Source organism: Pristis pectinata, chromosome 2 (assembly GCF_009764475.1).
Source record: "Pristis pectinata isolate sPriPec2 chromosome 2, sPriPec2.1.pri, whole genome shotgun sequence".
NCBI classification, from domain to species: domain Eukaryota; kingdom Metazoa; phylum Chordata; class Chondrichthyes; order Rhinopristiformes; family Pristidae; genus Pristis; species Pristis pectinata.
The window spans coordinates 95314094-95329858 of NC_067406.1; the positions used below are offsets into that span (position 1 = coordinate 95314094).

The 15765-nt window shown below is 40.8% G+C and overlaps 1 protein-coding gene across 20 annotated transcripts in view; it reads right to left on the reverse strand.

Moving 5' to 3' along the window:
• Positions 1-15765, reverse strand: part of ank2b (ankyrin 2b, neuronal) — a 781056-nt gene that overhangs the window by 139742 nt on the left and 625549 nt on the right. For all 20 annotated transcript variants that reach the window (XM_052010179.1, XM_052010168.1, XM_052010170.1 and 17 more), the window contains 5 exons: positions 14928-15026; positions 14298-14396; positions 9890-9988; positions 9350-9448; positions 1294-1366 (listed from right to left, as the gene is read on the reverse strand). In XM_052010179.1, coding sequence (XP_051866139.1) covers positions 1294-1366; positions 9350-9448; positions 9890-9988; positions 14298-14396; positions 14928-15026 — 469 coding nt within the window. The remainder of the gene's footprint in view (positions 1-1293; positions 1367-9349; positions 9449-9889; positions 9989-14297; positions 14397-14927; positions 15027-15765) is intronic.

Consider the following 15765-nt stretch of genomic DNA (forward strand, 5'->3'; position numbering starts at 1 on the left):
CATCAAATGTAAAGTATCTCTGTTGTTAAGATGTTGTGCCATAAGCTGATTTGAATTGAAATGAGTTTGCCATTGTCAGTTATACACAATATACGGTGATGCTCAGATTAAATTTTCTACTTATCTCTCCTTTAAGAAGTGAGCTGATGACCAATTCTGACTTGAACAAGCATCAATAGTGGATTACTAAGTGATTGTGTTTTTCCATTCTGGTCATGAATTTTCAGAAGTGTTGCACTAAATAGTTCTGCTGAGAACATTAAATTTCCAATTAGTTTTTCTTTATGACTTTTCCCTTCTTTGCTCCTCTTCTGAAGGCACTGACTAACTCTGGGCACCATTTCAAGACCACCAACAACCCTCATGTGCTTGGTTAAGCAGTCATTTTTCGAGTATAAGCTGTAACAGTATCAGTAGAGTACTTCTCTGTGGGACAATATCATAGATAAGTCTTCATTTACAATACACACTTGCAAGTCAACCAGAAGAACCTAAATAATGCTCCTCTTCCTCAGTCCAGAATTCAATAACCAACTTGCCTTTTGCATTTTAACTAGTGCCCCAGCTGAGATCAACTAACTCAATTCGGATCCTACATTGAAGCTTGAACTTTATCGGACTTACATGGCACAGGACTTCATTGCACAGTCTAAGTACCTAAGAGGATATTTAAGGTCAATTTAGATTATACTTATTTGTTTGATACTTTACATTTATTCTTTAATAGTAGGTGCTCTGGGGCAGATTCTCATCTTCACTACCATGGAAATTTGCCCAGTTTTCCCTTGGCCCTTACAGAAATCATCCAACTTTCATTGCAATGTGATAGGGAATGTTACACATGTTTAGAAACTGGCAATGTATGAGGGAAACTTACACCCATATGCAGCTTGGACTTCATGTTTGACCACAACAAAGGTGTGATTTTGGGAGCTTTCACACATTGTCTGAAACCGATTCACTACTCACTACTCATCTGGCAAATTAAACATCCTTTAAAATTGGCTATATTTCAGGAGCACCAACTCAACAGGACTTTGCTGGTAAAATATAATGTGTTATAACAAATGTAACACAAAGATCACCATAGGACACAAAAATCAGACCAATGAATGAATTCTAATGCTAGAATATAATACACAAACATTAAAGTTATTACCTTAAGTTGGAAATGATTAATAGTGATTAACATTTTAAAAATATAACAATCACAATAAAGAATGAGGAAGACAATTTTGGTATGGTAACAATTCACAGAATTTATAGTATTGCAAACAGGAAAGCATTTCTCACCTTCCTCATCTGAAACATCCAGGATCTCAGTCATTGTCTCAGGTACATTCAGTTTATGTTTTTCAGTTACAGTCTGTGACAAGCAAAAACAGAAATACCGGAATATGGTAACAGCTCACAACAAGAACCACTTGATGGCAGCATATTAAGCCAGCAACCTGTGTCATTGCTGTTCTATCGATTTCCTTTAACACTTCTATCCTTTGCTAAAACCAAATACATTTATATCAATGAGATACTATGACATAAATCAGAGTATAAACTTTTTTGTTTATATGTTTGAAGAACATTGTCATTGACTTTTTTCATATTTTAAATTTGATGCAAATTGAACTACCCTTTCTACAATACACATAACAGTGAAGATACGATTTCTATTGAGTGCATTAAGGACAATGGGATGTTACCTCTCCTTGGCCCTGCTCCTCTGAATACACAAAATCAGTTTGGAACCAGATGGAAGTTGGCGCCAAATAGGTTTCTACACAAACCCATACTCTGCCAGTTCATGCTCTGGCAGGCTGTAATCTCAGCCATTTTTTACAAGCTGGCCTTTCAGGATTGGTACTTTTACCACAATATTGTTTAGGAACATAGAAACATAGAAAGTACAGCACAATAAAGGCCCTTCGGCCCACAATGTTGTGCCGACCTTTAAACCTTGCCTAAGACTATCTAACCCCTTCCTCCCACATATCCCTTTATTTTAAATTCCTTCTTATGCTTGTCCAGCAATCTCATGAATTTGACCAATGTACCTGCCTCCACCACCGCCCCAGGCAGCGCATTCCATGCCCCATCCACTCTCTGGGTAAAAAACCTCCCTCTGATATCTCCCTTGAACTTCCCACCCATTACGTTAAAGCCATGCCCTCTTGTATTGAGCATTGGTACCCTGGGAAAGAGGCACTGGCTGTCTACTCTATCTATTCTTCTTAATATTTTGTACACCTCTATCATGTCTCCTCTCATCCTCCTTCTCTCCAATGAGTAAAGGCCTAGCTCCCTTAGTCTCTCCTCATAATGCATACTCTCTAAACCAGGCAGCATCCTGGTAAATCTCCTCTGCACCCTTTCCAATGCATCCACATCCTTCCTATAATGAGGCGACCAGAACTAGACACAGTACTCTAAGTATGGTCTAACCAGAGTTTTGCAGAGCTGCATCATTACCTCGTAGCTCTTAAACTCAATCCCACGAGCTATGAATGCTAACATCCCATAAGCTTTGTTAACTACCCTATCCACCTGTGACGCAACTTTCAGGGATCTGTGGATATGAACCCCCAGACCCCTCTGCTCCTCCACACTACCCAGAATACTGCCATTAACCTTGTACTCCACCTTGGAATTTGTCCTTCCAAAGTGTACCACCTCACACTTCTCCGGATTGAACTCCATCTGCCACTTCTCAGCCCAGCTCTGCATCCTATCAATGTCCCTCTGCAATCTTCGACAGTCCTCCGCACTATCCACAACACCACCAATCTTTGTGTCATCTACAAACTTGCCAACCCACCCTTCTACCCCCTCATGCAAGTCATTAATAAATATTTAGAAAAGTAGAGGTCCCAGAACCGATCCCTATGGGACACCACTAGTCACAGCACTCCAATCTGAATGCACTCCCTCCACCACAACCCTCTGCTTTCTACAGGCAAGCCAATTCTGAATCCACACGACCAAGCTTCCCTGGATCCCATGCCCTCTGACCTTCTGAAGAAGCCTACCATGTGAAACTTTGTCAAATGCCTTACTAAAATCCATGTAGACCACATCTACTGCACTACCCTCATCAATCTTCCTGGTCACCTCCTCAAAGAACCCTATCAGACTTGTGAGACATGATCTGCCCTTCACAAAGCCATGCTGGCTGTCCCTGATCAGACCATGATTCTCTAAATGCTCATAGATTTTTTCCAACAGCTTGCCTACCACAGACGTAAGGCTCACTGGTCTATAATTCCCTGGACTATCCCTACTTCATTTTTTGAATATGAGGACAACATTTGCCACCCTCCAATCCTCTGCTACCATTCCCATGGACAACGAGGACTCAAAGATCCTAGCCAATGGTTCAGCAATCTCCTCCCTCGCCTTGCGGAGCAGCCTGGGGAATATTCCGTCAGGCCCCGGGGACTTATCTGTCCTAATATTTTCTAATAGCTCCAACACATCCTCCCTCTTGATATCTACATGCTCCAGAACATTAACATTTCCCACACTGTCCTCAGCATCATCAAGGCCCCTCTCCTTGGTGAATACTGAAGAGAAGTACTCATTGAGGACCTCACCCACTTCCACAGCTTCCAGGCACATCTTCTCACCTTTGTCTCTAATCGGTCCTACCTTCACTCTTGTCATCCTTCTGCTCTTCACATAAGTGAAAAAAGCCTTGGGATTTTCCTTAACCCTACTCGCCAAGGCCTTTTCATGTCCCCTTCTTGCTCTCCTCAGCCCCTCCTTAAGGTCCTTCCTTGCTACCTTATATTCCTCACAAGACCTATCTGATCCTTGTTTCCCAAACCTTATGTATGCTGCCTTCTTCTTCCTAACTAGTTGTTCCACCTCTCGTCACCCATGGTTCCTTCACCCTGCCATTCTTTCTCTGCCTCACCGGGACAAATTTTTCCCTAACATCCTGCAAGAGATCCCTGAACAACAACCACATCTCCATAGTACATTTCCCTTCAAAAATGTCATCCCAATTTACACTCTCAAGTTCTCATCTTATAGCCTCATAATTTGCCCTTCCCCAATTAAATATCTTCCCCTCCTCTCTGCTCCTATCCTTGTCCATGAAAATGCTACAGGTTATGGAGCGGTGGTCAATGTCCCCCAAATGCTCACCCACTGAGAGATCTGTCACCTGACCTGGTTCATTACCTAATACTAGATCTAATATGACATTCGCTCTAGTTGGCCTGTCAACATACTGTGAGAAGAATCCGTCCTGAACACACTTTACAAACTCTGCCCCATCTAAACCTTTGGTACTAAGCAGGTGCCAATCAATATTTGGGAAGTTGAAGTCTCCCATGATAACAACCCTGTTATTCCTGCACCTTTCCAAAATCTGCCTCCCAATCTGCTCCTCAGTATCATTCCTGCTACCGGGGGTCCTATAGAATACTCCCAGCAGAGTAACTGCTCCTTTCTTGTTCCTAACTTCCACTCATACTGACTCTAGAGAGGATCCTGCTACCTTATCCACCCTTTCTGCAGCTGTAATAGTGTCCCTGACCAGTAACGCCACACCTCCTCCTCTTCTACCACCCACCCCCCCCATCCCTTTTAAAACACTGAAATCCAGGAATATTCAGTATCCAACACTGAAATCCTGGAATATTAGGTAGTTTGGAGTTGCACAAGCTGGATGTTAAAAGAAAAATATAAATTAATTATCAGGGGATCAATATCAGTATTCAGTAATAATTTCACTCTATGTCAACATGGTGCCATTAAGATGCCATAAAAATAGTAGAGTAGGCCATCAGAAAGAATTAGATTTAAGGAGTCAGAGAAAGCTATTCATTTCACATTGTGAAGGTCCTCATTATATCTACATTTCTGAGAAAACAATATTAGAAAGATTTATATTAACCAATAGTCGAGAATTCATGTTGACTATTTACTCCATTTAAGTGATCCGTCTCTTACATTTATATTTTTATTTCAATATTACATATAAATCTATTGTCTCTCCTTTCAGGTAACTACAGGCCGGTGAGCCTTGCGCTCATGACAGGGAAATTGTTGGAGAAAATTCCAATGGGCCGGATTTATGTACATTTGGAAAGGCAGGGACTGATCAGGGAGAGTCAACGTCGCTTTGCAGGGGAAATCCTGTCTTACAAATTTGACTGTTTTTTTAGGAAGTAACCAAGCAGAGTGGTAGATGTTGTCAATATGGACTTTAGTAAGACATTTGACAATGCCCCACGTGGTAGGCTGGTCCAGAATGTTAAGGCACATGGGATCCAAGGTAAAGTGGCTAATTGGATCCAAAATTGGCTTGGTGACAGGAGGCAGAGTGTATGGGAGAAGGATGTTTTCCTGATTAGAAGTCAGAAAAGATCAGGGATCAGTGCTGGAACCTTTGCTGTTTGTGATATATATTAACAACTTGGAGGTGAAGGTGGGAGGTACCATTAGTAAGTTTATGGATAACATGAAAATTAGTGGTGTTGTTGATAATGAGGAAGTTTGCCTAAGGCTATAACAGGACATAGATCAGATAGAAAATTGGTCAGAGTATCGACAAATGGAATTTTGACAGGCATCTTGGGCAGTCAAAAAGGGGAGGACATATACATTAAACATTAGGCTACGAAGGATTGTTAATGAGCAGGAGACCTAAGCATCCAAGACCATAGGTACCTGACAGTGGTAACACAGGTGGATAATGTGGTGAAGGTAACATATGCCATGTTTGCCATCATAGGTTGGATCATAGAATATGAGAGATGGGACGTTATGTTGCAACTTTACAAAACACTGGTTAGGCTGCACTTGGAGTATTGTGTGCAGTTCTGGTCACCTCACAATAGGAAGGACGTGATTGTGCTGCGGAGAGTGCAGAGGAGATTCACCAGCAATGTTGCCTAGATTGTAGAACTTTAGTTATGGGGAGAGATTGGATCAGCTGTGCTTGTTTTTCCTGGAGTGAAGGAAGCTGAGAGTTGGCTTGATAGAAGTATATAAGGTTATGAGAGGCATAGATAGGGTATCAAAAACAAGAGGGCAAAGATCTGTGAGAAGGTGTTTTTTTTAAGGGAATGTGTGGGGTAAGCTTTTACACAGAGAGTGTTTGATATCTAGAATATGCTGCCAGAGGGGGTGGTGAAATCAGATACAATTACTACATTTAAGAGACATTTAGATTTAAATAGGCAAGGCATACAAGGATACATGGGTAGCACAGTGATACAGGTAGTAAAAGGCTCTGCCTCACAGTGCCGGAGACCTGGGTTCAATCTGGCCTTGGGTGCTACCTGTGTGGAGTTTGCATGCTCTCCCTGTGACCACATGGGCTTCCTCCAGATGCTCTGGTTTCCTCATCTCAAAGATATGAGGGTTGGTAGGTTAATTTGCCATTGTAAATTGCCCTGAGTGTGTAGGTGAATGGTAGAATCAGGGGTGGCTGTGGGGAATTGATTAGAATGTAGCGTATATGAATTTCAGCAAGGCATTTGATAAAGTACCCCATGCAAGGCTTATTGAGAAAGTAAGGAGGCATGGGATCCAAGGGGACATTGCAATGTGGATCCAGAACTGGCTGGCCCACAGAAGGCAAAGAGTGGTTGTTGAAGGGTCATATTCTGCATGGAGGTCGGTGACCAGTGGTGTACCTCAGGGATCTGTCCTGGGACCCTTACTCTTTGTGATTTTTATAAATGACCTGGATGAAGAAGTGGAGGGATGGTTTAGTAAGTTTGCGGATGACACAAAGGTTGGATGTGTAGTGGATAGTACAGAGGGCTGTCAGAGGTTACAGCGGGACATAGATAGGATGCAAAGTTGGGCTGAGAAGTGGCAGATGCAGTTCAACCCAGATAAGTGTGAAGTGGCTCATTTTGGTAGGTCAAATATGATGGTAGAGTATAGTATTAATGGTAGGACTCTTGGCAGTGTGGAGGATCAGAGGGATCTTGGGGTCCTAGTCCATAGGACGCTCAAAGCGGCTGCACAGGTTGACTCTGTGGTTAAGAAGACATATGGTGTATCGTCCTTCATCAATCGGGGAAATCGAATTTAGGAGCCAAGAGGTATTGTTGCAGCTATATAGGACCCTGGTCAGACCCCATTTGGAGTACTGTGCTCAGTTCTGGTCACCTCACTACAGGAAGGATGTGGAGGCCATAGAGAGGGTGCATAGGAGATTTGCAAGGATGCTGCCTTGATTACAGGGCATGCCTTATGAAAGCAGATTGAGGGAACTTGGCCTTTTTGCCTTGGAGAGACGGAGGATGAGGGGGGACCTGATAGAGGTTTTATAAGATGATGAGAGGCATTGATCGGGTAGATAGTCAGAGGCTTTTCCCCAGGGCTGAAATGGTTGCCACAAGAGGACACAGGTTTAAGGTGCTGGGGAGTAGGTATAGAGGAGATGTCAGGGGTAAGTTTTTTACTCAAAGAGTGGTGAGTGCATGGAATGGTCTACTGGCAACGGTGATGGAAGCGGATACGATAGGGTCTTTTAAGAAACTTTTGGATAGGTACATGGAGCTGAGAAAAATAGAGGGCTATAGGTAAGCCTAGTAATTTCTGAGGTAGGGACATGCTAGGCACAGCTTTGTGGGCTGAAGGGCCTGAATTGTGCTGTAAGTTTTCTACGTTCTATGTTCTAATAAAAGATGCGATTAATATAGGATTTGTGTAAATGGGTGATTGATGATGGTGTGGACGATGGGGTGAGGGGCCGTTGTCGTCCTGTATCTCTCTATGACTCTATAATATGATCCTAATGCAAAAAGGAAAACTGTAGATGGGCAAAAAGATCAACATGGACTTCGTTGGCCAAAGGGCCCATTTCTGTGCTGTTTCACTCCATGATAGACTACCTTCAAATGTCGAACACCAAGCATAAATGATTGTGACAGTCATGTTTTGCTGTAATTCTCCTTTCCTCATAACATCCATACGCTAAATCCTTGAATGGATTGTTAGATATACCTGCACTACCATTTAGTCCCATGATGCTCGAGGTATAGTGTAACCAGAGCATTTTAAGTGTGACTTGCTCAAATGCATCTTCTGTTGCTTTGGCTGTAGAGTTTGATTTTGCTAGCTGATTGGATATGTTGACCATTAAGTTTACTGACTTTCAACTTTCAACAAAGTTGCTTTCAACTTTCTCATTTGTTATTTCAAAGCATAAATACGCTACCACTTTTCTTTCTGATGTCAGAACTTGATGTGCATTCTTCTGCTCACCTACATAGTTTTTTCCAATATAAGTTCTGGAATGCCTCTTCCAGTCCCATTACCCATCAAGTTTTGGATCATAAGCAAATTTGAATGGATTTTTATTGAACTTCTGAGTCTCTGCCACTGATGTATATTAGAAACAACAATAGTTCTATCAACAAATCCTGGAGCATCAACAAAAGAGACGAATACAAGAAAAAAACTATGCCAGGTAACCAAGAGCATGGTCAAAGCAGTTGGTTTTCTGGAATATGAATAAGGAAAAAAGAAATGTCAAAATTTGGGAGGAAATCCATGGGTTGGGGTCTTGGCAGCCGTAATTAAATGGTTACATTTGAAGATTATCAAAGGCATAATTAAAGGAGCACAGTATCTTGGAGCAACAGAATCAGTATCACAGTATCAAAGCAACATAAGAAGCATTTGAGCAACTCACACGTATAATGCTCTGGTTAGACTATACCTTGAGCATCATAGGACTAAATGGTAGTGCCTAAAGTTGCAGGCATATCGAACAGTATCTTGTAAATTTGAAAGAAAATTTAGTGACAGGGAAGGTTGAAATCATGGAGTAACCAATCAGGATAAGACCTCACAGAACATTCAACCTCCAAATGACTTTCTACTTCTGAACTATAGGAATCTTATGCAAGAATTGTACAAATTTAATTCCAATCAACTTGGAATAGCAGCTGGGTTGCAGTTTATTGCTTTTTCCCATTAAATATATTATAAATTAACATATCTTTGTTTTTCTTATTCTTTTTTTCCTTGCTGCATTTTAAACAAGAGTTCTACTGCAGTGAGAATAACGTTTTGGTTCATTAATAACACATTCCTTGAGCTATGTCTAAACCTTCTGAATCAGAATTTTCTACTTCTGTTGCAAGTGGAATCTCACTAGCTGTCTCATTAGCAAAATCAGATCTCAAAAAAAATCTTTAAACTAGTGTCATTTCTAGTTAAATAGTTTAATATCTAAACTTCTTTTGATGGTGCAAAGCCTTATAACTAGCTTACAATCAATTATGCAGAAAACACTGAAAAATGTGCATCAAATTTATTCAGAAACTGCAGTGAAAGAAAAGACTCTGAAACACTCATGAGCCATTGTGGATGTACTTACAGTTGTAGTGGTAGTGACTTCTTCAGTGACAACCTTCAGGGTATCAACCACAGAGATGTATCCAAGACGTTTGGCAATTGCTAAGGCAGTGTTGCCATTCTGCAAGGAAGACAGTTATTTACAAGTTTCACAAAATTTCTGTGTGGTGATGTGGTGACTTTAAACAACTAAACTTTCATTTTATTACATCTATTTGACTTGATCAGATTCCATTCACTATTTTCAGTGACATTTCAGGAATGTTCAGTTAGCTTGAGAGATTATTATTAGTAATAGCTGAATCATAAAGAAACTATTTTATGCAGTCCTTTTAGTATAAAAGCTAACCCAATAGTGTAATGAAAAATAGATGATGCATGATGTTTTTTTTTATAATACAGCTTACTCTGAACTTTACAAAGGATGCTAAAATCAATAGATTGTGACCTCTTGGGAAGACAACAACGATTGCCATTAGTATCAGTGATGCTTACTGAGGGTTGTGCTTTTTGTGCAGACAGAATTTTCCAGTATTGCTCCCAAACAAAGAGATAGACTTACTGCAGTGATGGCATTGGCTCTGGCTCCATGCTGAAGGAGGACATTGATGATATGGGTGTGACCCTGCTGTGCTGCCTGGTGCAAAGGTGTGTACCCATTCTGAAAATGCAGACAGATTCATTCAGGAACAGTTGAGATGAAGAAGACAAAATTGCATAATTGAGAAACAATAGCAAAGTATTAGCAAAGCATTGCTAGGGTAAATCGAGGAAGACCTCTCAATAATGACACTGAAGAAAATTTAATTCAGAAACAAATTCAGGTAAAATAGTACTTCACAATTATTCTCACGGCTTGGACATTGCTTACAAGGCCGACCTTTATTGCACATTCATATATGCCCTTAAGGTGGTGAAGCATCTTGTACTGCATTACCTGCTGTTATTAGATGATAGGTTATAACTGTAAAGTTAGAGCTGGTCTCCCTGTGACCACATGGATTTCCTCTGGGTGCTCTGGTTTCCTTCCATATCCCAAAAATGTGTGGGTAGTTGTTATTTTGCCACTATAAATTGCCAATAGGTGAGTGGTAGAAGCCAGGGGGAAATTGCTGACAATGTGAGGAGAATAAAATGATATTAAGGTATGTAAATGGGTGCTTGATGGTCAATCCTGACACAGTGGGCTGAAGGACCTGTTTCCAATTTTTACAGCTGCACCATAGATAGGATCCCATCTGGATGCACCACAGCTTGGTATGGCAACTGTTCTGCCCAAGATTGCAAGAAATTACATAACACAGTCCAGACTATCACGAAAACCAGCCATCCCTCCATTGACTCCAGCTATACTTCCCGCTGCTTTGGGAAAGCAGCCAACATAATTAAAGACCCCTTCCACCCCAGTCATTCTCTCTTCTCCCCCCTTCCATTGTGCAGAAGGTACAAAGGTTTGAGAACACGTACCACCAAGCTCAAGGACACCTTCTATTCCACTGTTATGAGACTTTTGAATGGAACTCTTGAACAATAAAGGAGTCCTGATATCTCAGTCTACCTTGTCATGGCCCCTGCACCTTATTTAACTATCTGCAGTGCACTTTCTCTGTAACTATAACTGTAACATTATATTCTGCATTCTGTTATTGCTTTTCCATTTGTACTACCTCAATGTACTTCCGTACGGAGTGATCTGTCTGGACAGCACATAAACAAAGCTTTTCACTGTATCTTGATACATGTGACAATAATAAACCAATTAGCATACTGTATCTCTATAGATACATAGACTCACTCATAACATGTGGCAGAGAAATAGTCTATCAAGCCCAAATAATCTGCACTGGTGGTACATACTCCACATACATCTTCTCCCATTCCATCTGCCTTACTTCAGCCTTTCTGTTTATTTTTCTTTTCCCTTTTCTCTCAGTCACTTGTCAGATAAAAAAAAATGGGGCACATGTCAGATAAAGACAGCTAGGATCAAGCATCTCCCTTGAGGAGCATAAGGAATGTAGGAGTACACTGAAGAGGGAAATCAGGAGGGTAAAAAGAGGACACCAGATAGCTTTAGCAGAGAAGGTGAAGGAGAATCCTGCGAGGTTCTATAAATAGATTAAAACTAAAGGGTAACTAGGGAGAGAACGGGGCCCCTTAAGGATCAATGTGGTCATCTACTGCATGTGTGCAGCCACAGGAGATGAATGAAGTGTGAAATAAATATTTCTCATCTAGCTTTACTCTGGAGAAGGTCATGAAGCAAGTGGATTCAGGGAAGAGAATAACGATGTCCTGAAATATATCCACTTTACAAGAGAAGGTGCTTGCAGTCTTAAAGCACATAAATTTGGATAAATCCCTGGAGCCTGACCAATTGTATCATAGGACATCGTGTGAAGCTGGGGAAGAAATTGCTGGAACCCTAGGAGAGATATTTGTATCATGTTTAGCCCAGGTGAGGTAATGGAAGACTGGAGAGTGCCTAATGTTGTGTCTTTATTTAAGAAGAGCTGTAAGGACAAGCCAGGGAACTACAGGCCGGTGAGCCGAACATCAGTGGTGGGAATGTTATTGGAGGGGATTCTGAGAGACAGGGTCTACCAGCTTTTGGAAAGTCAGTAGCTGATTAGGGATAATCAACATGACTTTGTGCGTGGGAAATCATGTTTCACAAATTTGAGGTTTTGGAGAGGTGATCAAGATGATTGATAAAGGTAGATTGTTGTCTACATGAACTTCAGCAAGGCCTGTGACAAGGTCCTGCATGGTCGACTGGTCCGGAAGGTAGGAGCACTTGGGATCCAGGGTGAGTTGGCTTACTGGATACAAAATTGGCTTGGTGATAAGAGTCAGAGGGTGATAATGGAGGGTTGTTTTTCAGATTGGAGACCTATGACCAGCGGTGTGCCACAGGGATTGGTGCAGGGTCCACTGTTGTCCGTCATCTACATTAATGATTCGGATAAGAATGCAGTTGCCATGGTTAGTAATTTTGCGGATGCCATCCAAATTTGTGGTATAGTGGCAGTGAAGATGGTTATTTAAGATTACAGCAGGATCAAGAACAACTGGGAAAATGGACCAAGGCATGTCAGATGGAATTTAACTTGGACAAGTGCAAGGTGATGCACTTTGGTAAGTTAAACCAGGGCAGGACTTGCACAGTAACTGGCAGGGCTCTGGAGAGTGTTTTAGAACAGAGGGACATAGGGGTGCAATTACATAGTTCCCTGATAGTAGTGACAGATAGACAGGGTAATGACTATGAGAATTGGGATGCCATGTTACAACTGAATGAGATGTTTGTGAGACAGCACTTGGAGTACTGTGTGCAGTTCTGGTCACTGAGTTATAGAAAGGATGTTATTAAGCTGTAAAGGATGCGGAAAAGATTCAGAAGAATGTTACCAGGACCGGAGGGCTTGAGTTATAAGGAGAGCCTGGAGTGTAAGAGGCTGATGGGCAACCTCATAGAGATATAGAGAACCATGAGGGGCACAGATAGGGTGAATTGTCACAGTCTTTTACTCAGGGTAGGGGAGTCTAAAACCAGAGGGCATAGATTTAACATAAGAAGGGAAAAAAATTAAAGGGCATGAGGGGCAAATTTTTCATACAGAGGGTGGTGGGTATATGGAATGAGCTGCCAGTAGAGGCGGGTATAATTACAATGTTTAAAAGGTATTGAGACAGGTACATGGATAGGAAAGATTTGGAGGGATATGCACCAAATGCAGACAAATGGGACTAGCTCAGGTAGGCATCTTGGTTGGCATGGATGAGTTGTGCCAAAGAGCCTATTTCTATGCTGTATAACTCTATGACTTTACTTGGCTCATTTCTGTTTGAAAACATATAAGCTGTTTGCCTCAAGAATAAACTGAATTTTATATTCTTATGGATTTCTGAACTTTATATTGGATTTACTAGTAACTATGTCATATTTATGGACCCTGGTTTTCACAAAATGGACCTCCTGTTTAATCCTTGACAGGCCATTTTATATCTTCACCTTGCTTCATGAAAAATGCTCAAACCTGTTCAATCTTTTTTCTGGTGGTCAACTTTGTAAAATTGTTTTGGACTTTCTCAGGTGCCTCTTTGTGCTTTTTATACTACGGAAAACATTCAAAACATAATGCCGTTGAGTTTTTTTAAAGAAATAATAGAGCAGCCATTAGCTGAACCATACTTAGCAGGTGCCAAGTTTGGCCCGTTTAATGTGCTCACTTAAACTCAGTTTTATTGAGAAGACAACAAATCATGATGTCCTTGGCAAGGAAGAGGCACATCAGCATGAGTTTGTGATCCTGATTATTTTATAGCATCTTTGCCAGAAGTGTGCAGGTGAGGCGAGGATCAATCTCAGCTGCAAAGCAAAGTGTCAACGCTTCTTGGAAAAAACTGAGGAAAAGGAAGAAAAAGCAAAACATAGGGATGGATACATGCTTAAGACCACGTTCAGCTCAGGAGGGGCCACACACAATGAGATATGTTGGGAATAAAATGCATGCACATATTACAATGCATGATCAACCTCTTCCTCCCAGCACAGACAAGTATATAGAGTCCAGCAAAGTTTGCAACTCTCTTGATAATAAAGCCATCTTTGTGCTAGCCTTTAAAATGGCCTTGAAGTTGCCACTTGGTACAATATTCAGCAATTGTGATGGTGGTATATTTGGTATAGGATGCACTGCAGCACTTCAACAGGACCTCCCAGTCTCATGAATTGGCCATTATTACGTTCATGCTCTGGTCCAAGTCATGCACCATCCTGACCTACACAATCCCTGAAATCTCTTAATATTAACATGTGAGGGGCATCATCACAACTGCAATCAAGGAATAGAATTTTGGGGGGCAATCAGGGATGAAGATTATGATTAAAAAGATACAAGTATGCCTTGCCCAGTACCCATATACTGAAAAAAAAATTAAAATATTCTGTACTTTGTTTTGCTTACCTTGGTTTTGGCATTGACATTGGAACCATGCTGCAGGAGGAAATTAACCATCTTAATGTTTCCATAGTGACAAGCCACAATCAGTGGAGTATAGCCCACCTGAAAGAAAGAATCTATTATTAGAGACTGTAGAATCAATAATGTGATTGCTGGAAACTTGAACAGAAAATGCAGGAGTGCTGGTACTTCCAAGGCACTTATGGCTAAGGTGCGTAGGGGAAGAACAACTATTCAAATGATATGCCAGAGGTTGATGGATATAAGTCGAATCCTGAAGAACAGATACTGGTTAATGGTAATAAATAAATAAGCATTCTTATTGCCACCCATAGCCTGAAAACAAATATTAAAGTATGATTATATTCTGTGAACTATAAATTACTAATTTTATCTTGGTTTTGCCAGCAATGTCTGAATCATTCAATTGACACTGGACTGTGACAAAACTTGACCAAAAATTGCTAGCACCTTATCTTCCAATAAAAGTCCATTAAAAATATTTGTTATTAAGTTTCACAAGTTTACCATGCACTACCAAATTGAAGATATTAGCATATGAACAAGTATGAAATTTAAAACATCATAATGATAAAACAAAACTATATTTTAAAAAATACAATGATGCATTACCTTGGTCTGTGCATCAAGATTTGCACCTCGTTTTACCAAAATTTCTGCGACATTAACCCTGTCCTCCTGAGCCGCAAGGTGCAGTGCTGACAGCCCACTCTAGAGATGGCCATAGGAGAGAAGTGATATTTGAACTGGTTATTAGTAAAACATTAAAAAAAATTCCTCTTTCTGATCTGAATTTTATTATTTTCTTATGGGTGGCTTTTATTAATCTTTTTCCTATTCCTTAACAGATCCAATATTGTTAGCATGACACTCCGAAGCTTTTGACATTGGAGCAATTGTTAAATTCAATGTTACTGCCTCTTCCAGAGCTATTGAATACATTTTCTTCTGCTTTTGTTTACAGCGGGAATCCTATTACTTCAAACTAACATACTGCAGGTACTTCCGTATTGCGTGTTTTTGTTGCAGACTGTGGAATAGTAGAAAAGTGATACAGGAAGAGGCAAATGGAAATTCAATGAGAATTAATTGGCTGACAATCATAGCCCCACTACTTACGAGATTAGTATTTACAAGTTAGGGAAAAGAAAGACTCCAGTTACCCCCACAAAGGTTTATTGTTTTAACTCCACAACATGTCATTGGTCTTTAAGAAACACTTGACTTCTTTGTTGGTGCAAAAATCTACCGAGAGCTTTTAGCAAAGAAGTTGTTAAGTTCAGTACTATTGGGAGTGGAGACAGCGGGACACAAAGTGGATGCAGGGCTGTTTGGAAGGTCGATGGGGTTCAAAGGAGATGAAAGAGAAAATGGGAAAATTGTGTTGAGATGGAGGTGGAGGGAGGTCAAGGGAGATTTGTATCGCCAAGATGAGGCTTTGACATTCATA